We start from the raw sequence: 22,738 nt of genomic DNA, 5'->3' as shown, positions 1-22,738 counted from the left end.
AGTAGACTTCCCAGCCTCCAGATCTCCTACTTTTACAAGTGATCTCCAGCTGGCAGAGATCAGCTCCCTTGGAAAAAATGGCTACTCTGAAGGGTGGACTCTATGGCATTGTCCCATGCAGAGGCCCCTCCCCTCTCCAAACCCCACCCTCTCCTGGCTCCACCCCCAAGGTATTTTCCAACACGGACTTGGCAACCCTAGTGAGAAGCTTTCAGCAGGAACATAATGACATCACTCCTGGTGCAACTGGAAAGAAGATAAGCGCACCACTATGGATGCATTACCATTTGGCCAAAATTTGGCCCAGGTTTTACTCAGGGCTCTGGATAAACTGGCTAGGCCATCTGCTGTGAAGGATTCTGGTAGGCCTTGTGTTCCTTTCTTTTTTGTTCTAAATAAAGTTGTGCTTAGTTTGCTGAAAACAACCCTGAGAATATTCCTAAGCAATTGCAGTATCTCAACACCTTCCAAACCAGAACTCTACAAAGTACCTTGGAAAGTCCCTGAGTCCTGGGGACTAGGGTCAGCCAATCACGACAAAAAAGTTTAAACATCACTTTTGCAGGTGTGCCCACAGAACTAGTTTCACAATTCTTTGGATCCTTGCCAATTGCTTTTGGTGTTAAGTAAGGAATAGGAAGATACATTGGGAATGACCTTCAATAAACTATTATATTTCCCAAGTTTGCAACTCGGAGAGGGGTTTGCTTTGTAAGCCGCCCTGAGCCTGCCTTGGCGGGGAGGGCGGGGTATAAATAAAAACTTATTATTATTATGTACATTCAATTTAAAAACCATTCTGGTCCACAAAAATCCATGCACAAGTCACTCACATGGAAAAATACTTAGCATCTCTTGTGGTATCATGCTAAGGCTATGAGTTGGATCCAGACTGAATTGTCCACTAACGCAATATAATTCTGACAGTGTAACAGAACTTTCCTTTACCCCAACTTTTACTGCCACTTACTGATCTCTCCCAAATGGTGTTCTTGAGGGAAAGGGGATACCCAGGAACCAGATGGGGACAAAAATGGAGGTCTGGATTAGGACAATGGGTCAGTGGGAATCCCTCCCATTAAAAAAATTAATCTGTTTCCAACAACTTGATTTTAAAGATTTTTTTGTAAAATAATCTTGAGGTTGCAGTGTACAGCTCAATGAAAATGTGAGGTCAATGCAGTAGTCATAAAAAATGCAAACTCCCTGCTGGGGATTGTTAGGAAAGGAACAGATAATATAACAGCCAACATATAGTAATGTCCCTGTGCAGATGTTTTTTTATAGAAAAAGTCCAGCAGGAACTAATTTGCATATTAGGCCACTCTCCCTGATGCCAAGCCATCTGGAACTGTGTTCCTGCTCAAAAAAGCCATGCCCCTGCGTATATTTGCAGTGTGGCCTCATTTGATGTACTATGTACAGTTCTGGTTGCCACATCTCAAAAAGAATATTGTAGAGCAGGAAAATGTGCAGAAGAGGGTGACCAAGATAATTCAAGGGCCAGAACACCTTGCTTATGAGGCAAGGCTAAAAGCTCTTTGTATTTTCAGCTTAGACAAAAAGACAAATAAGGGGGAGACATAGGGTTGCCAATCACCAGGTGGGGGCAGGGGATCCCCTGGTTTGGAGGTCCTCTCCCCATGTCAGGGTCATCAGAAAGTGGGGGGGAAGGAAATGTCTGCTGGGCACTCTATTATTCCCTATGGAGACCGATTCCCATAGGGTATAATGGAGAATTGATTCATTGGTATCTGGGGCTCTGGGGGGGGCTGTTTTTTGAGGTAGAGGCACCATGTTTTCAGCATAGCATCCAGTGCCTCTTCCCAAAGTACCCTCCAATTTTCAAAAAGATTGGCCCAAGGGGTCCAACTATATGAGCCCCAAAAGAAGAAGCACCTATCCTTCATTATTTCCCAATGGAGGGAAGGCATTTAAAAGGTGTGTGGTCCCTTTAAATGTGATGGCCAGAACTCCCTTTGGAGTTCCATTATGCTTGTCACAATCTTGCTCCTGCCCCCACCCCCAAAGTCCCCAGATATTTTTTGAATTGGACTTGGCAACCCTAGGGAGACATGGTAGGGGTTTTTTTAAAATTATGCATGGGTTGGAGAAAATTGATTGAGAGAATGTTTTCTTCCCTCTCCTGTCTTACTACAGCTTGGAAACAATGAAACTGATGGGCAATAGATTCAGGACTGGGGAAAAAATTAAATATTTCTTTACTCATTGAGTCATGAAGTAATTAAAATGTGGAAGTATTCACTTCCGGTGGATGTAGTGATGGCCACAAGCCATCTATGCTTTTAAAAAGGGTGTTAGAGAGATCTATGTAGAACAGCAGGTCACTCACTTCAGTGGAAGAATTCTTGCTCCCCACCACCCATTCTTGCCACAACTCTGGTGAGTGACAGGTGAAAAATGAGGAAGAGAATGAAGCCATCAGTGCTGTGGTGATGTCACTTCCAGGGTGAATGGAAGTGATGTCATCACAACACCAGGGATGCGGTAGCATTCAACCCAAACTCTATTGTTAAACCATAGAGTTTTGGCTGGATGCTACGGAATCCCTGGGACCACAATTAATTCACTTTCGGTCATTCCACATGACATCATCATGGTGCTGATAACATCGCTAAATTGCTGACAAATCCCTACCAGCCTTCCTCTTGTTGCCAGCATCATGCTGGTAGCCCTATGGGAGAAATCCATTAGAGGCTGCTAGCTGAGGGAACCTCCATAGTCAGAGGCAGTAAATCTCTGAATACCAGTACTAGCAAGCAGTAACATTATAGGAATGCCTTTGTATCTGTGCCCTGTTTGCTGGTCCTCTGGGGTGCAATTGGTTGGCTGCTGTATGAAACAGAATGCTGAACCATTGGTCTAATCCAGGAGGATTTATATTATATAGAAGAACCCTTAAGGAAATCAGAGGTACTTATTCCAGAATGCTGCTAGCCCTAAAGACCCAGCGAGTCCACATCCTGGAATCTGTAACTTAGACAAAAAGAATTCCAAATGTAAGCCAGAGAGATTCTTGCTTTGGCAAAAATAGACCGTTCCTGTTTCCAAAGCGGACTGGCGTCTTTCAGCTGCCATTTCCATAAACAGGTGGCGTAAAACAATCACTTCATGGTCACAGTTCCACAGTACCCAAGCTGGAAACAGCAAAACGTTTGTCAGGGACAGATTGTGAACGCTTGAGAAGTGCAAGGATTTGTACTGGTGAGGAAAAGGGATGGAAGTCCACAGTGTAGTTATCCTTCTGCTCCTTGGGTCAGGTAAACCATTCCAACTGCTGACATTTTTATTTGGCTTATTAGTTACTGCACAGTACAACTGTTCTCGAAGGCAGAGTATGCATTTGCTAAAGTGAAATTCTACGTAGCTGCATGAACTTTCAGCCGAATGCAAGATTCTTAAGAAATATATGCATGGAATACTTTTTTTCTAACCATAACCAATGATGTGTGATAGTGAAGCTTGCTCTTAACATTAACAATAGTAAGAACTAACAGTGGAATTAAAGATTGCTATTCTTATCTCAATCAAGGCAAAAGATGATATAAAAAATCTGTGAGGATTTGAAGTTTTTTCGGGTTTTTTAGCTACAAGGTAATGGGGTGAATGTTTTCATTCCTTTATATAGAACTCTGATAAGGAAGCCAGCATGATTGACAGCAACATGTGTTTTGGAAGGCCTTGTTAATCATTCCAGTCAAATGGCTCATATGAGATTATAAGTATTTTGCAATTTTCGTTCTCTTTTCCCCAAAATGAAAATACATCCTTTTACACCTTAGCTGAATAGAACAATGTAGTGTCTTGACAAATTTCATAATCAAATAACTAAAAGCCAGTGTAAAGCCAGTGTAAGTTGACCTAGAAATAAACACAGGGTCATCGTAGACCTTCCGAAATGAGACACCTTTCCGGTCTGCAGAAGAAATAGGAGACACTTTTTTTTTTCTTGTGGGAGATTCATTGGCATGTTTTCACATCAACCTTGGCAGTTGTGATTCATCAACTATAATCCCCTGTCTGGTGCAACACATTTTAAATAGCGCCAGCAATTTATGAATGGGGAAAGTTGAATTTCCTCAGGATGTTAGTGCATGCAAAAGGCTTGGAAAACTTAAGGTGATGTTAAAGTACCACCTCAAGACTTACAAGAAATTATGCTTATATCATTCCATCACTGAGACATCTCCTAACTATTGACTCCTCCTCCCAGTGGTATTCATTTTTAATTAAAATATGTATACATGGTATGTAGTTAGAGTGTCAGACTAGCGTTTCTGAGATCTCCATTCAAATCCTTACTACACCACAGTAATGTGCTAGGTGACCTTGGGCCAGGCAACCTTCTTGAGCTAACTCTGCCTCATAGAGGTTTTGTTATGAAGATAAAATAAATAAAAAAGATAAAGGTAGTCCCCTGTGCAAGCACCAGTTGTTTTTTGACTCTGGGGTGACGCTGATTTCACAACATTTTCACAGCAGACTTTTTACGGAGTGGTTTGCCATTGCCTTCCCCAGACATCTACACTTTCCCCCCCAGCAAGCTGGGGACTCATTTTACCGACCTCGGAAGGTTGGAAGGCTGAGTCAACCTTGAGCCGGCTACCTGAACCAGCTTTCGCTGGGATCGAACTCAGGTCATGAGCAGAGAGCTCCGACTGCGGTACTGCGGCTTTACCACTCTGCGCTATGAGGCTCTATCAAATAAGTGGCGACTAAAACTATAAGGCACCCTGTTTCCACACTGAGAAGAAAAGCACGGTATAAGTTAGGGATGGGCACAAACTTGCTGATGAACTCAAGTTCATCATGAATTTTGGCTTTTTTGGGATTCACAAACCAATGTTGTGAACTGAAGAGCTGGAAAGAACTACCACAAATTTTAAGGCAATTCCTGGTGGCTCATGGTGGTTCGTGAAGAGCAGAAAGTTTGGGTATACTCCTGCTTTCTGCTTGTCACAAGAAACAGCTGAGCAGCTGGGGGCTCCCCATTGCTTAGTTGTTTTCTGCTTTCTGCTTCCACTGCTTTCTGCTCTCTGCAGCTTTTCATGGGGAGCAGAATACAGGCATTTAAATAGCCCTGCTTTCTGCTCCCTGAGGAAAGCTGTGGGGAGCAGAAAGAAGAGTTTAAATTGAAGAAGTGAAGTGCCTTCTCAGGGGCATTTCATCTCCACCTTTCTGCTATTCATGGCTCATCACAGCCAACAGAAAGGAAGGGATGAAGTCCCTTCCAGGGGGCACCTCACTCCCATGGTTCTGCTGGCTGTGGCTCCCCACATCAACAGAAAGGAAAGGGTGACATTCCTTCCTAGGGGCATGGCACTGCCACAGGCTTGCCAGCCCCCAGGGCTGGGCAGGAGATCCCCCAGTTTTGCAGGCTCCTCCCCACTGCCAGCCTCTCACGACTGAGAGCCAGTTTGGTGTAGTGGTTAAGTGTGCGGACTCTTATCTGAGAGAACTGGTTTTGATTCCCCACTCCTCCTCCAGCAGCTGGAATGGCCTTGGGTCAGCCATGGCTCTGGCAGAGGTTGTCCTTGAAAGGGCAGCTGCTGTGAGAGCCCTCTCAGCCCCACCCACCTCACAGGGTGTCTGTCGTGGGGGAGGAATATAAAGGAGATTGTGAACCGCTCTGAGATTCAGAGTGGAGGGCGGGATATAAATCCAATATAATCATATTCTGTTTCAGAGTTACAAGTGTTGCTATGTATTTACCTGCAGCTGTTGTGGTCCTGTGTTCGGAGCATGAAACCCGTCTGGTTGCAGACTTATTCAGGAACTATAACAAAATTGTCCGCCCAGTCAATGATCATCGAGATGCTGTTGAAGTGACAGTTGGACTGCAGCTTATCCAGTTGATCAACGTGGTACAGTAGAAATATTAGCGATTATGCTAGCCTTCACAGTAATATTAATTGATGCAGTGCCATCAGTGCATGGTACACAGTGCTTCATAGTGTAAAAACAGATTCCCTACCCAAAACCGACTTGCAACTTAATTTCAATGGTAGAGGAGGCAACAAAAGGAGGGGAAAGTAATGCTGGCTAGGATTTAAAAAAAATAAATTCATACTATTTCAAACCTGTGCTATTTCCTGAATAAATTCTTTTTTTTTAATGTTGGTGTTTTGTTCTTTTCAGGATGAAGTGAATCAAATAGTAACAACCAATGTGCGTCTCAAACAGGTAATTCCTTTCTATCGTTAATATTTAACCGTTCCCTATAAGCAAATATATTGGACTGAACTCAAGTAGTCCCTTTGTAATACAGCCACCCTCTTCCCCTGATGCCACATGCCATGTTATTCTTGAGGTACTATGACTCTCAAGTGTGAGTTTTTGGAGGGGTCAAGGGGTACCAGGAGGAAGTGGGAGGCGGGAAAAGTCTGTTCTCTGAGTGGTGTTCTGCTCATAGTTCTCAGGGTCTAACCCATTGTGCTCAATGTGGGAAGGTACGTTGTGGTAAAATGTTTCAGGGAATGTTCTGATTCTCTTACCTCAGGAAAGACTTTGATATTTTTGTGTGTGATGTCGATTTTGAAAGTGTATGGTGGAAATTGTCATCAAGTTGCTGCCGACTTATAGTGACCCCATAGGGTTTTTGAGGCAAGAGGCAAACCGAGGTGGTTGACCATTGCCTGTCTCTGTGTAGCAACAATCTTGGACTTCCCTGGAGGTCTCCCGTTCAGGCACTAACCAGGGCTGACCTGGCTTAGCTTCCAAAGTCCATGAGCGGGCTGAAGCTGAATCCGGCGAAGACAGAGGTCCTGTGCCTTGGTCGCTGCGGCCCGGGAAGGGAAATCCCCCTGCCAGTTTTTGACGGCGCGCCACTAACAGCGTCGGGCAGGGTTAAGAGCCTGGGGGTGCTGTTGGAGCCTTCACTGACAATGGAGGCCCAGATAGCAGCCACTGCCAAGTCCGCGTTTTTTCACCTTCGGCGGGCGAAGCAGTTGGCCCCCTTCCTGGAACGTGACGACCTGGCAACAGTGATTCATGCTACGGTCACCTCGAGGTTAGACTACTGTAATGCCCTCTACATGGGGCTACCCTTGTGCCGGACCCGGAAACTGCAGTTGGTGCAGAACGCTGCTGCCCGGCTGTTATTAGGGCTCCCAAGACGGGAGCACATTCGGCCGGGGCTCCGGGATCTGCACTGGCTGCCAGTAATATTCCGAGTCCGGTACAAGGTGTTGGTTATTACCTTTAAAGCCCTATATGGCCTAGGACCTGTCTACCTTAGGGACCGTCTTTCCCCACACGTTCCCCAGAGAGTACTACGCTCGGGTTCACAAAACCTGCTGATAGTCCCCGGGCCAAAGGAGGCCCGTCTAAAATCCACCAGGGATCGGGCCTTCTCAGTAACGGCACCTTATTGGTGGAACCAGCTGCCGGAGGAGGTGCGGGCCCTGCGGGACCTAGGGCAGTTCCGCAGGGCCTGTAAGACAGCCCTCTTCCGGCAGGCCTATAATACTGACTGACAAGGAAATCTTTTGGATGGAACAAAATGCATCTGTAGACCGCCGGTTTTTATCTATCTTGCTTTTATTAATTTATGGTTTTAATTTTACTTGTAAGTGTTTTAAATTGTAGTATTTGTATTATCATGTTGTAAGCCGCCCTGAGACACTTCGGTGCGAAGGGCGGGGTATAAATCCCAATATAAATAAATAAAATAAATAAATAAAATGAGATCAGGCTACCTGGGCCATCCTGGTCAGAGCATATACCTAAGAAGAATTAATAAAATATATTGACTGTGTACAGTTTAACTTTGTCAACATTATTGTACTCTGAGAGTGGGTAACTTTAAAAAAAACTTTTAAAAAAGTCTGCATAAAGTTTTCTGAATGTTAGGTTGTGCACATATTTTATTTTGCAAAATTCAATTAGTTCCAATTAGTTCCATGTACCAAAGGTGATTCTCAAAGGGAAATCTACCTTTTGTGGCACATAGCAAAGGCCTTTTGAAAAAGTACAACATTCAAAAGCAGCCGTGACGCTCTAGCAATCCCCTAAAACTCCAGATTAATTAAATATGTCACCCAGAAGTGATGTCACTGTGCCACTGACACTTTAGGTTTCGGACAAAAACTCTATGGGGTTTTTTTTGCTACAAAACCATAAAGTTTATCCAAAACCCAGAGCATCATTGTGTGACATTGGTGACTGTGATTACATCAGTTCCAAGTGATGTCATCATGTCAGGGAAGTCGAGTAACATCCCTGTTTGGGGGTGAGGGTTTCCCCCACCAGCCTGCTGGGGGCCGGCAGATTAGAGCCCCAAAGACTGGGGATCCCCTGGCCAAAGTGGGGGTCTGGCAACCCTATCCCCCGACTTTTGGAGGAGGAAGCACTGAAGACAGCAGGGGGAGGGGGTTGCAGTATTTGCTTTATTTACAAATATACAAGTAGAGTACAAATGGAATCACAAAGACAGTTGTACAGGCTGGCAGCTACATTACCCCACTGTGTCCTGAAGGTACTTCAGCCTACTCACGACAATGTCCATCTTCTCTCTGTGTCCCTTCCACTTTATCTTTAGCTACTACAGCAGGTGGTTAAGGGGGATAGGAGGTAATTTACAGAAATATTATTTGCTCACTAGAAATAGGCAAAAGCTTCTGGAAAAAACTATTATCCATAATTGCATGGCAATACCTGGACTTGGTCACAGAGTTGCAGAAATTCATGTTGGTCATGAGGTTTTCCATTCGTTCTTTTGAAGCCCATCAAGAAACATGGCAGTTCTACTAGTGAGAGTGACAGTCTCCACCCCAGGGGTAAAGGATAATTATAAAAACACAGATGTGTTCCTTTTACATTTACTCTGGACTGGATAGTTGCCTACAATGAACCAGAAATCGGTACTCATTCTCCAAATGGAAATGGCCGTATTAATTGTTTTCTGTTTATTATACCAGTTAATTTCAACAAAGAGGGCAGTACAACACAGTATCAAATAATTGTTCTACATTAGAGCTGTGTTTTTACTCTCTGCAATTCCTTTGGTAGCAATGGACTGATGTAAATTTGAAATGGAATCCTGAAGATTATGGTGGCGTGAAACAAATTCGCATCCCGTCTGAAAATATCTGGCGTCCAGATCTTGTTTTGTATAACAAGTAAGTTGGGTTGTTGATTAGCTCATTAATTCTAGACTTGGCCTGCATAAAAACGGAGATGATCAATCCAAGTATGCAAATACCTAATAATGATTCAAACTCCCCACCCCCACCCCACCAAGCGGCTTTGAGCTGCTTCAGTCATCAGTGGGGAGGTAGACAGAATGTTCAGCTGCCTCCTGATTCTTTCTCTCTGGCCTTCTACAAGTTAGCCCCCTAAAAATACAGACAAGAGAGAGAGAGAGAGATCCATTTTAGCTTGGAAAAGAAACATGAAAACAAAGTGTTGCTGTCTATCGGAATTGTGTCTCCCTTCTCGTCAGTTTGGTGTAGTGGTTAAGTATGTGGACTCTTATCTGGGAGTACAGGTTTTATTCCCCACTCCTCCACTTGCAGCTGCTGGAATGGCCTTGGGTCAGCCATAGCTATCTCAGCGTTTGTCCTTGAAAGGGCAGCTTCTGTGAGAGCTCTCTCAGTCCCACCTACCTCACAAGGTGTCTGTTGTGGGGGAAGAAGATAAAGGAGATCGTAAGCCGCTTTGAGACTCTGATTCAGAGAGAAGGACAGGGTATAAATCTATGGTCTTCTCTTAGCATTCTCTAGGTTTCCCCCATTCTCACTATGTCACCATGTTTCCTCCATTTCTGACACTGTAATAGTGAATGTTAGCCCCACATCTGGATTAAAATGTATGTTTCTCATAGTACTGATGTTTATCTTGTTTCTTTCTATTTACAGTGCAGATGGAGAGTTTGCAATTGTCCAGTTTACCAAAGTACACTTGGACTATACAGGCTGTATCACATGGACGCCTCCTGCCATATTTAAAAGCTACTGTGAAATCATCGTCACCCACTTTCCATTCGATGAGCAGAACTGTTCTATGAAGTTGGGCACCTGGACCTACGATGGCACCAAGGTTGCCATCAACCCGGTAAGCGGTGACTTGACACTTTAGGAATATGAGTCAGAGGCCATGATCAAAGAGCTGTGCCTCAGTGATAGAGCATCTACTTTGCATGCAGAAGGTCCCAGCTTCAATCCCTGATAGCTTCAGATAAAGGATCTGCTCATTGGTGAGGTGAAAGATCTCAACCTGAGCACCTGGACAGTCACTGCCTGTCAGAGAAGCCCATACTGACCTCTACCTGTATAATATAGTAGGTTCAACGCATGAAGGAGATGCGGTAGTAGTGAACATAGCTCTCTTTATTCAGTACAGCATAGTAACGGCTGAACGCTAAGACTGGCATACTGGATCTATGGGGCCAACTATATACAGTTCAAGGTTCCAGCACTAGGATGCCATTGGATCATTCAAACCAGCAGGGGGCCCGTGATTGGAGCAGGACAGCAGTAGGATTTGGATCCTACTGCCCATTGTTCCTGAGTCCCCAAGCTCAGTCCTAAAGGCTCCAATGAGCTGGGCAGGAACACAGGTAATAGTATCATGAGTCCGCATACAGAACAACCTGAAACTCTGGAGAGCTGCTGCCAGTAAGAACAGACAATGCTGACCTTGACTGATCAGTGGTCTGACTTAGTACAAGGCAGCTTCCTATATTAATGTGGGTGTCTTCATGTGGTAGACGGAATGTCTTCATGTAAGAATCATCTTTCATAGCAGGTTGAAATGTTTTGTGGGTGGCTATTCAAGAATCACAGACTAAAACTCCTGTGAGATGATAGAAAATATTGGCAGAGTTAATCCGTTGATTCCTAGCTCAAAGGACTATATAGCTTGTAGAGTGTTGGACTAGGATCTGTGATTTTGTACAGAAACAGCAAAGTATTACAACAAAATTAAAGTGTTGGATTGCTAACAAACCAGATATACAGTACTGGATTCAGTATAATGTGGCAGTGTGGGTTGTCTGTTTATCTTTCTCCACAGGAAAGCGATCGTCCAGACTTGAGTAACTTCATGGAAAGTGGAGAATGGATCATGAAAGATTTTCGGGGATGGAAACACTGGGTTGAGTATGCCTGCTGCCCTGACACGCCGTACCTGGACATCACCTACCACTTCCTAATGCAGCGTTTGCCCCTCTACTTCATTGTTAACGTCATCATTCCTTGCCTCCTCTTCTCATTCTTGACTGGATTAGTGTTTTACCTGCCTACAGATTCTGGTATGGGTATTTTTGGTATACTTTCCTGTAGGCTGGTGGAAATCTCTCAGATAGGCAGCAACAAAGAAATCTCGGCCCTTCTGGATGTCCTCAGTCATCCATTTTGTATTTTATGAGGTTACATGACAGCACTTTAAAAGTGGAAAGACATCCTCGGAGTGTCTGAATTCTTTATACGCTTGTTTTTTTGCAGTAATTCCCCTCCCCACACTTCTAATGAGGATAGCAAGAATTTGGGAAATGTATTCTAAAAATTTGTCTCCTGCTTTCCAACATCAAAAAGTTACTCCAGGTTCACTGCCATAAAAGACAAGCAATGAAATCAAGATCAGCAGACATTAAATAAAACATAAAACAATAAGTGACTAATAAGTGGCTGGGGAGGGGTGTATGAACTGGGAGGCTCTGGGTTCAAAATCTTTCCCCAGCCACAAACTCATTTGACAGCTTTTGAACCTAGCTACAGTTGGTATCAAATGAAGGGAGGTTTAACTTTCAAAATGTTATACACCAAAAATCTTGTTGGTCTCTAAAGCACTACTGGACTCGAATCTAACTAACCTAGCTATAGGTTACTTTTCCCTCCTGAGTCCTCCATGGGTCTGCACGATCAAACATATAGTATGTCACAGAAGTGAGTGCACCCCCTCACATTTTGTAAATATTTAAGTATAATTTTTCATGTGACAACACTGAAGAAATGACACTTGGCTGCAATGTAAAGTAGTGAGTCTACAGCTTGTACAACAGTGTAAATGTGCTGTCCCCTCAAAATTATGCAACACAGAGCCATTAATGTCTAACCTGCTGGCAACAAACGTGAGTACACCCCTAAGTGATAATATCCAAATGGGGCCCAAAGTGTCAATATTTTGTGTGGCCACCATTATTTTCCAGCACTGCCTTAACCCTCTTGGGCATAGAGTTCACCAGAGCTTCACAGGTTGCCACTGGAGTCCTCTTCCACTCCTCCATGACGACATCACGTAGCTGGTGGATGTTAAGAGACCTTGCGCACCTTCCGTTTCAGGATGCCCCACAGATGCTCAATAGGGTTTAGGTCTGGAGACATGCTTGGCCAGTCGATCACCTTTACCCTCAGCTTCTTTAGCAAGGCAGTGGTCGTTTTGGAGGTGTGTTTTGGGTCATTATCATTTTGGCATACTGCCCTGAGGCCCAGTCTCCGAAGGGAGGGGATCATGCTCTGCTTCAGTATGTCACAGTACATGTTGGCATTCATGGTTCCCTCAATGAACTGTAGCTCCCCAGTGCTGGCAGCACTCATGCAGCCCCAGACCATGACATTCCCACCACCATGCTTGACTGTAGGCAAGACACACTTGTCTTTGTACTCCTCACCTGGCTGCCACCACACACGCTTGACAGCATCTGAACCAAATAAGATTATCTTGGTCTCATCGGACCACAGGACATGGTTCCAGAAATCCATGTCCTTAGTCTGCTTGTCTGCAGCAAACCGTTTGCAGGCTTTCTTGTGCATCATCTTCCTTCTGGGACGACAGCCCTGCAGACCAATTTGATGCAGCGTGAGACATATGGTCTGAGCACTGACAGGCTGACCCCACACCCCTTCAACCTCTGTAGCAATGCTGGCAGCACTCATACGTCTATTTCCCAAAGCCAACCTCCGGATATGACGCTGAGCAAGGGCACTCAACTTCTTTGGTCGACCATGGCGAGGCCTGTTCTGAGTGGAACCTGTCCTGTTAAAACCACTGTATGGTCTTGGCCACTGTGCTGCAGCTCAGTTTCAGGGTCTTGGCAATCTTCTTATAGCCTAGGCCATCTTTATGTAGAGCAACAATTCGTTTTTTCAGATCCTCAGAGAGTTCATGGCCATGAGGTGCCATGTGGAACTTCCAGTGACTAGTGTGAGGGAGTGAGAGCAATAACCTGTTCCCCCTTCACACCTGATACCTTGTACCACTAACGAGTCACATGACACCAGAGAGGGAAAACAGCTACTTGGGCTCCATTTGGACATTATCACTTAGGGGGAAGTACTAGAGAAAACGTAACATGTTGTTAGGTCCTGTTAGAAAAGCCATTTTTCTTCCAGCCTCAGCCCTTCTCCTATCCATGACATCATACAATCTACATTACAGGGTTGTTTCAAACATTGTTGTGAGGTAATATAGGTGAAGCATTCTAAAGCACCATAGAAATTTAGAAAATGTTGTGTATTGTAGCTATAGTATGCTGTTGTGCCATAATATCCATCATACTTGCCTGAACTCATGTTTGGACAAATATACCTTATCAACTGCAATTTTAACACTAAAAAGGTATTGAAGCTGGTGAGAATCTCTCAGATGGGAATCACAGTTGTGGTACCACACCTGACAAAGCCCTGTGCCCGTAAGCCTCCTCTTAACTTGACTACGGAATTTATGCTTGGGTCCAAACATCTTACCCTCTTCTGCATTTCAGCTAATTCACAAATTGGTTTATTATTTACTCCCTGTTGCAGGTGAGAAGATGACCCTGAGCATTTCTGTGCTGCTGTCTCTGACTGTCTTCCTTCTGGTCATTGTGGAGCTCATTCCTTCGACCTCCAGTGCTGTGCCACTGATCGGGAAATACATGTTGTTCACCATGGTATTCGTCATTACCTCCATCATCATCACCGTCATTGTGATCAATACACACCACCGCTCCCCAAGTACCCATACGATGCCCCAGTGGGTGAGGAAGGTGAGATAGTCTCCTTAGCAGAGCTGCAAGACAATTTCACAGGTCCCTCCCTTTCCCCGCCCCCAAGGGTATCTTCAGGGCTTTTTTTGTAGCAGGAACTCCTTTGCATATTAGGCCACACACCCCTGATGTTGCCAATCCCCAAGACCTTACAGGGCTCTTAGTACAGGGCCTATTGTAAGCTCCATGAGGATTGGCTACATCAGAGTGTGTGGCCTAATATGCAAAGGAGTTCTTGCTACAAAAAAAGCTGTGGGTATCTTGAAGCTGATGATATTAGCACCCTTCACAGGGCGTTCCATAAGGCTCTGAAGACAAAGAATTCTTGGATCTGAAGCCAAATGATAGCCACACTCACAAATCTCCAAGGCAGGCACAATAGCACATATGACTTCTAAAATATTCCCTTAGGTGTGTTTAGTTGCTCTTGGCACCATAAAGGGAGAAAGGAAAAAGAGGGAGCGTGGGGCTATATTTTTCTCAAATACACAGTCCAGGAACACTTACTAATCTCCATCCACTGAGAAAGCCAGATGATTTCACCCTCACACACAATCAAGCAGAACCAATTACTGCCCTCCCTTAGGGATAGCATAACAGACCATCTATATTAGTAGAGCAGATAAAAGGATTTTTAAAAAATAGGTGTCGCAGCAACATACTTTGCATTTCTCCTCTAAAATGACATGAGTATCTTGTCAATGGTACCCTTGGGCTTAGAATGTGCACCACGAGCTGTGACCAGTCGCACCCCCCACATGATGTCATCTTTTTTCTTTCCTGTTTTCAATGGAGCTCCAATATTACATTCTGAAAGCTACTAGTTTGCTCATTTTCATCATCCATTTATATGGGATGGCTAAACTTGCTTAGCATAAGAGCCACATAGAATAAACATCAGATGTTTGAGAGCAATAAGACATGAACGTCAGATGTTTGAGAGCCACAGGAAGGAAGGAAGGAAGGAAGGAAGGAAGGAAGGAAGGAAGGAAGGAAGGAAGGAAGGAAGGAAGGAAGGAAGGAAGGAAGGAAGGAAGGAAGGAAGGAAGGAAGGAAGGAAGGAAGGAAAATAGATGGGAAGGGGGAGCGAGATGTGGAAAGAAAGCAACTTCAACTTTAAAAGCCTTCTCCAATCCATCAACTGGCTTGGGTTGGAGACGTGCTTTAAAAAGACAATTGTCTTCTTCAAGCTGATCGACGGGTGGTGGGGGCTTTGAGAGCCACATGTGGCTCCTGAGCCGCAGTTTGGCCACCCTTGATCTATATGATGGCTACCTTAAGTGGGTCTGTGATTTAAATGGGTCTGATCTGGATAACTCAGGCTAGCTCAATTTTCTCAGATCTCAGAAGCTAAGCAGGGTCGGCCCTAGTCAGTATTCGGAAGGGAGACCAACAAGAAATACCAGGGTCGCCGCGCAGAGGCAGGCAATGACAAACCACCTCTGAACATCTCTTGCCTTGAAAACCGTTTGGGGTCACCATAAGTCAGCTGCAACTTGATGGCCAAAAAGAAAAAGGCAAATGAGTGACACAGGCCATTGCTCTTTCAGTTTTTCCAGTTTCACCATGTTTTTTTCAGACAACTGCAAAGGTGGTTTGAAAAAACACAGGGAAAAACTAGGAGAGCAAGGACCAGCAAACAATACCGTGTGTAAGAGAGGGGAAAATCTGATTAAGATAGGAAGACGAGCTGCAGAAAAACTTGGTGGCGAGGAAAAGCCCTAAATCATGTGAAAAAATGTATCAGTCTTACAGATGCTGCCCCCGCCACCTTGGTTATTGCATCCATCAAACAGAAATGTTTTAGTCTGAAATTATTGAACGATAGCATCTTCTATTGCTCTGTGTTTAAATTCTTTCTGACAGAACTATGGTTTGTAAACTAAATATTAATTTTTCCCAGATTTTCATCAACACGATTCCAAACCTGATGTTTTTCTCCACAATGAAACGGCCTTCCAGAAATAAGTTGGAAAAAAGCATTTTTACTGAAGACATTGATATTTCTGAGATCTCTGGCAAGCAAGGCCCAACGGCAATGAATTTCCAGTCATCCATTACCAAAAATCCAGATGTTAAGAGTGCTATTGAGGGCATCAAATACATTGCTGAAACCATGAAGGCTGACCAAGAATCTAACAATGTAAGCACATTTCCTTTAAGTGAATCACCTCTGTTAAATCAGTGCCTTTCTTTGGAAGTAACACTAATTTCCTCTTCTGTTATATAGTGCCTGTACCAATGTATATATTCCTGTTCTGCTTTTAATGTTGTTAGTAAAGGACACTAATGATTACAAATGACGCATGGGCTTTTGCTAAAATGTGAAGCAGGTCTGATAAGGTTTTCCCATATGCAAAATATAGGGGTAGGTAAAGAGAGCTGGGGAACATTAATATTGACATTTTAAATGGCTCTTGCTAAAACATTTAGAAATACTGTTCTTAAAAGAATTCAAACTTGATTGAAGAACCACCTGTAGTATTAATACAACACTGTTATTCTTTCTTGGGGGATAACCTGGATAAATACCAATACCCCAAAGTAAGGCACAGTTCCCGTGCTTCGAAAACATACACCATTTGCCTCTGGGAGCACACATAGTCGCTGGCAGATTTACAAGCCGGAGGGATTCACAAGGAGATGTGGAATGCATGAAGCACTGACCAGGCCACATGTGCTGTTACACTGTCCTTTGTGTATTCAAGCTAGGTGTGATGGATTGGGGTCTCTTGTCAACTCTGACCTGCAGCGCTCTAGTAATTATATTATTCTGAAACTGCTGTTTTCAAATGATGTGGGTTGGCTGGAAGCTTTTGCTAGTCCTTGCATACATTTAAAAATTATCTTAGTATTTATTGTTTTATTGATTTGCTCTGTTTTTGTTTTATCCATAATCCCACCCACCTATGGTTGAAGGGACTGAAAATGAACTAAGGAATTTCACCCTGATTGGATACAATGCAATAGTCCCACACAGCCCCAGTTACAGTGATCCCTTAGAGCAGTGGCCCCCCAACCTTTTTGGCACCAGGGACCGGTGGACAATTTTTCCACAGACTGGTAGGCGGGAGGCAATTGTTTTGAGATGATACAATTGTGCACTTTATTTCTATTAGTTTGGTGTGGTGGTTAAGTGTGCAGATTCTTATCTGGGAGAACTGGGCTTGATTTCCCACTTCTTCACTTGCAGCTGCTGGAATGGTCTTGGGTCAGTCATAGCTCTTGCAGAGCTGTCCTTGAAAGGGCAACTTCTGGGAGAGCTCTCTCAGCAGCACCCACCTCACAGGGTGTTTGTTGTGGGGGAGGAAGATAAAGGAGATTATGAGCCACTCTGAGATTCGGAGTAGAGGATAGGATATAAATCCAATGTCTTTTTCTTATTATTATTATTACATTTTAATATATAATGAAATAATTATACAACTCATGGCCCGGTTGCTAACAGGCTACGGACCGGTACCGGTCCACGACCCGGAGGTTGAGGACCCCTGCCTTAGAGGAGCCCCCATCGAGTGCAGGAGTCGCAGGGGCTGTGCCTATAGGTCTGACAAAAAGCAGGCTCTGTTTCACACCATTAGATCCTTCGTGCTGGATTTTGACCCTGCCAGGACCCAAGGCCAGCTCTACCAAACTAGGTAGTCACCTAGAGCATTAAGAAGTGCCAAATTAGATGGAAGTGAATTTATTTTTCTCTATTAAACTATATGAATAATATATCATTTCATATAAATGAAAGTATTAAATGTTGAATGGGGAGAGCACTGAGTCATAATTTGCTTAGAGCACCAAAAGCATTAAGTGATCCTGTAAGGGCCACTGAGCATTTGCTCTGACTCGCAGGGCTTTTTTTGTAGCAAGAACTCCTTTTCATATTAGGCCACACATCCCTGATGTAGCCAATCCTCCTGGAGCTCACAGTAGGCCCTGTACTAAGAGCCCTGTAAGCTCTTGGAGGATTGGCTACATCAGGGGTGTGGCCTAATATGCAAAGGAGTTCCTGCTACAAAAAAAGCCCTGGCTCTGAGCCTTAAATTAGCAGACAGGAGCGGGAATAATTGCTGTGCATTGGCCATTTGAAAACTGCCAATGAAACAAGCCTGTTTCCCCAAAATCACTCTGTATTTTTGAAAAGCATCTGATGAACATTTTTATTTATTTATTTATTTATTTAATTCTATTTATATCCCGCCCTACCCCACCGAAGCGGGCTCAGGGCGGCTCACAACATAAAATTCTAACAATAAGTCAAAAATTAAAATACATTAATAATTTACACAGTAAAATAAAACACAGTAAAATAAAACATGATAGTGACAGGTCTTTTTTTGTAGAAAAAGTGCAGCAGGAACTCATTTGCATATTAGGCCACATATCCCCGATGCCAAGTCAGCTGGAACTATGTTCTTTTGCTTTCCGGCTCAAAAAAAGCCCCTGGTGACACCTTTTAATTACCCTTCTGTGGAAAACAATGCAAAACTTGTTAGTTGAAGGAACGATTCCCTCTATTTGTTGCCTGGGAGATAAAATAATATTACAGGTGCGACTGAGCACTCTGAGGCCTTTTTTGCAACAACAAAAAAGTTTATGTGGGGGGGAGGGTGTTGGAGCAATCTGTAAGAGTTTGCATAAATCTTCCCTTGGTGGTCAGTTTTCCTACAAATCTTCTCCCAGCCAGTGTCTGGGATCCAAGCTTACTCCTTAAATGGAGGGGGGGGGGTAGCAGCCTCAGTTAGAGGTTGCTGCAAATTAACATGTGGTCTTTGATAACTAAGCGTACTTCTTTGTAGACACACTAGACCAAAACCACTGGAATTCAGGCTCATGAGGGGGATTTTTAAAAACATTCTGAACTGTGCTGGGAAGAGTTGGTATCAGGCTGTCGCTTTGGCCTTCTGAGTTGAAAACCGAAAAAACAATTGTTGATCAAACCTTTCTCTAACACCTAACAGAACGGGGTCAAGAGCAGAGGAAAAGTGCTAATTATTATATTTACAAAACTGAAGAGTAATGTGTAATGATGTGCTAGGTAAAAGCCAGGCTCTCTTTTAGCATACTTTTTGTTGAACAGAAACCTATAGTTAGACAGCAAGAATTTTTAATGTTCCGTGTTTCACTTGATGCTGTTATTCAACCTTCCCAGTCACTGTGGAAACCATTTTTTTCTCCCGTTTCTCCTCACACTTTGCAGCAAAGCAACATTTGGCTCCCCCTTGTGGGTAAATATCAAACAAAACTGTGCCGCAATATAATTTAGGAAGAAATCAAGCAGCTGGAAAAGAGTTTACAGCCAGCCCCAGGTGGATCAGAGTCTTCTGATGGCTGAGCCATTAGAGAGGGACAGGAACTTCAAATATAGTTCAGAGACATTCAGCCTTTCCGGATCTGGAACTCACCTTTAACCTAGGGTTGCCAGACATCTAGCAGTAGCTTGTGGAGGTGCCAGCATTTTATACACCATTATGTCACCTCCAGGAAAACCCAGAAGTGATGTCACGTTGCTCTGGAGTGATTTCTAGAGCAATGTGATGTCAGTCTGGGCTTTCCCTAAGAGTGATGTCATGCTGTGTGTGACACCAGCATTTTTTTTTTTACCCTGCTGCTGTTCCAAACTGTGGTGGGCAACACAGGTTAATAGCAGGAGACCTCCCGCTATAGCGGGTGGCCTGGCTAGGGCTGGCCCTATACTGTCTGGCACCCTATGCAAGGCTAACTTCTGGCACCCCCCCCCCCCTCTGCACTGATAACATCACTGAATCACATGGGGGAGCACCCAATTCGTCGCCCCCAGAAGGCCAGCGCCCTAGGCAATGGCCTAGTTTGTATAGTGGTCGGGCCAGCCCTGGGCCTGGCAAGCCTACTTTAACTTCAGGCAGCAGAATGGAACCTGACGTACTGTACATGCACATGACAAGAAATCACCTATTATTAATGTCATGTGACAGGAAGAGCCATATGATAGAGTTTCAGTGTACTGCCTGTACTAAAAAGAAATCCTCTCCTTAGGAGCTGTCTGCCACCTTGTCCTCTATGCATGTGCACTAGCAACAGGTCTTTCCAAAAAGCACTGAAATAAATGGCAGGCCTATAGGAGCCTGCAACCCAGCAGGCAGGTCTCCACAAGCCACCTGAAGACCACTGATGAAGTTGACAGAGGAAATTCAGAACCGCTAGCTTTCTGGTGGGAAAGTTCAGTGGTGCTTATTTTTTCAGCCTTTAGGTTTTGTAAATCAGCAGCATTGCTCTAAGTAGAATTCTATTTAGACTTCTGTGATGCTCTGTTCTAGGCTTACCAGATTTCCTGTCTTAGTTGGAAATCTCCTGGTCCTGGATCCTGGCCCCTGCTACCATTCTTTTGCTTCAGTGGGAGAGAAATGAGAAGTGGGCAGGGGTGGAATTCTAGCAGGAGCTCCTTTGCATATTAGGCCACATACCCCTGATGTAGCCAATCCTCCAAGAGCTTACAAGGCTCTTTTTTGTTAGCTCTTGGAGGATTGGCTACATCAGGGGTGTGCTCCTGCTAGAATTCCACCCCTGGATGTGGGAAACAACATCACATGACATCTATAATATAGTGGGTTCTTAGGCATTGAAGAGGCGAGGTGGTAGTGATAAGAAGCTCTTTATTGAATACAAATCTTCTATGACTCATTTGTTAGTAACTGGTTAATGAAATTAAAATCCAAACTAGAGGAAAGTGATTTGAATATTGATTCTCTAGCCCTCATGTTTAAGAACGGGGCAAAAGCAATTATCAGAGATCGATTACTGGAATTGGAACTAAAACAATCTCTGGCCAAAGTTGGGGGGACGTATATCCCAACCTTTTTTATAAGTGAACTTAAAAGTGCCAGATATCTAGAAATGATACAGCAAATTAAGTTCAGGCGGATGCTGTCCTTGGCACGCTTGAACATTTTGGATACGGCAGTATTGAGGGGCCGTTTTCAAAAGGTTCCGCTAGAAGACAGGACCTGCTCGTGCGGCCTCGAGGAGATCGATACGGTTTCCCATCTCATTTTGAACTGTCTCTTTCATACAGAGGCAAGGTACAGACTTCTGCGGAACCATCTAATGCAAGCTGAATCTTTAAATCAGTCCCAAGCCGTTTACTTCCTCCTTGGGGATGGGAGTGATCAACTTTCCCTGGATCTCGCTAAGTTTCTATATGTTACTGACCTAGACAGGAAGAAACTTAATGTTGCTTGTATTTGAACGAAGTTGCGATCTGATTGTATAATGCTGTCCTTAGTTATATGTTGCTTATATCAGATAATTTTAATATTATTTTGATGGCTGTACACAGTTATTAGATAGTTATGTCATGTTTTAGCTTGGTGTTGTGCTATACTGTTGTCGTTGTGTTGTTGTTGTTGATTGGCCTAGAGCCGCAATAAACTGACTGACTGACTGACTGACTGAATACAGCATGGTGGTGACTGCACCAGCTGAACTAGCAAACTGGGCCCGCTGGGCCAACTATATTCAACACTGGGTTCCCATGCTAGTACGTTATTGGATCATTCAGACCAGCAGGGGGGCTGTCATTGGAGCAGGGCAGTTGAGATTTGGATTCTACTGCCCATTGTTCCTAAGTCCCCAAGCTCACTCTTTCAAGCTTCAATGAGCCAGGCAGGAACACCATTTGGTACACATAGATTCATATGTATAACAACATCACTTCCAGTTGTATCCAGAAGTGATGTCACAACACTCTAGGAATTCTCTGAATCTTAGTGGTTTTTACCATAGAGATCAGGCAACTCCTGTAGCATTGCAATGTCCCCTTTGGGTACAACCAGAAGTGACATCATGACATCATGTCACATTGCTCGGCTTCCCTATTTTTGCTCTCATTGGAGCAAAGAGTCTGCCTAGCAAACCTATTCTATCCATGGTCTTCGGTTCACATTTCAGCATCTTTTTCTGTCCCTCAGTGTCCTACTATGACAGCCAATGTGCCATAGTAGTTAGGATGCTCACAAGCTCACCAAAAAAGGGTAAGCTGCCATAGCCTTGTGGCCTGTTGATGTTGGAACCTATTACATGTTAATGTGAGAAGAAACATGATAGAGGATTTCTCCCCCCCCCCTCATAGTACCAGTCCTCTGATATAATAAATGTCTAGACATATCCCAAGTCTAATCATTGTTTCTTTTCCACCCCCCTCCCAGGCTGCTGAAGAATGGAAATTTGTTGCCATGGTAGTGGACCACCTTCTCCTTGGCATCTTTATGTTGGTTTGCATTATTGGAACGCTGGCTGTTTTTGCTGGCCGTCTCATTGAATTACACCAGCAGGGGTGAACAGAAATTTCAATGGTAGATGGACATTGACGTCCTCTCCCTTTTTGCTGGACATCTTCATGTGGTCACTCTTTACTCAGTCCTCAGTTCCACAAGTCTGATGTTTCAAAAGAAAAAGAATCAATGAGGATGAGTTTGTAAGGTTGTTTTCTGCGCTGCTTTCAGGTAGGAGTGATTGCGTCCCATTAAGAGAGTGATAAAAAGGCTAGGAATGCATTTCTGACTCCATCTTTCTGCAAAACCTTTGAATTGTACATGTAGCATGCTTAAGGTCGGAGAGTGTGGCTTTAGTTTCACTTGCGTAGTTAGCTGTAGCTCAAGAGCTTCCCTTGGTTACGTGATTGATACCCATTAGCATTGTCAAGTTTATGTTTTCCAGAACCATGGAGCATAAGAATCCCACAGCCCAAAGCTTATGAATGGCGGTTTACCATTTTGCATAATT

The 22,738-nt window shown here is 43.9% G+C and overlaps 1 protein-coding gene across 1 annotated transcript; it reads left to right on the top strand.

Moving 5' to 3' along the window:
- The first annotated feature begins 3,064 nt into the window (after positions 1 to 3,064).
- Positions 3,065 to 22,495, top strand: CHRNA1 (cholinergic receptor nicotinic alpha 1 subunit). Its single transcript, XM_060257308.1, has 9 exons — positions 3,065 to 3,281; positions 5,740 to 5,885; positions 6,160 to 6,204; positions 9,031 to 9,140; positions 9,879 to 10,074; positions 11,035 to 11,272; positions 13,764 to 13,987; positions 15,891 to 16,130; positions 22,162 to 22,495. Exons 1-9 carry the CDS (start codon positions 3,239 to 3,241, stop codon positions 22,291 to 22,293), a joined length of 1,374 nt encoding a protein of 457 aa, XP_060113291.1. The 5' UTR covers positions 3,065 to 3,238; the 3' UTR covers positions 22,294 to 22,495.
- The last annotated feature ends 243 nt before the right edge of the window (positions 22,496 to 22,738 follow it).

The sequence above is a fragment of the Heteronotia binoei genome, chromosome 16 (assembly GCF_032191835.1).
Source record: "Heteronotia binoei isolate CCM8104 ecotype False Entrance Well chromosome 16, APGP_CSIRO_Hbin_v1, whole genome shotgun sequence".
In the NCBI taxonomy this organism is placed as follows: Eukaryota; Metazoa; Chordata; class Lepidosauria; order Squamata; family Gekkonidae; genus Heteronotia; species Heteronotia binoei.
Note: the sequence above shows the minus strand (reverse complement) of the source record. Positions and strands in the feature narration are given on the sequence as shown.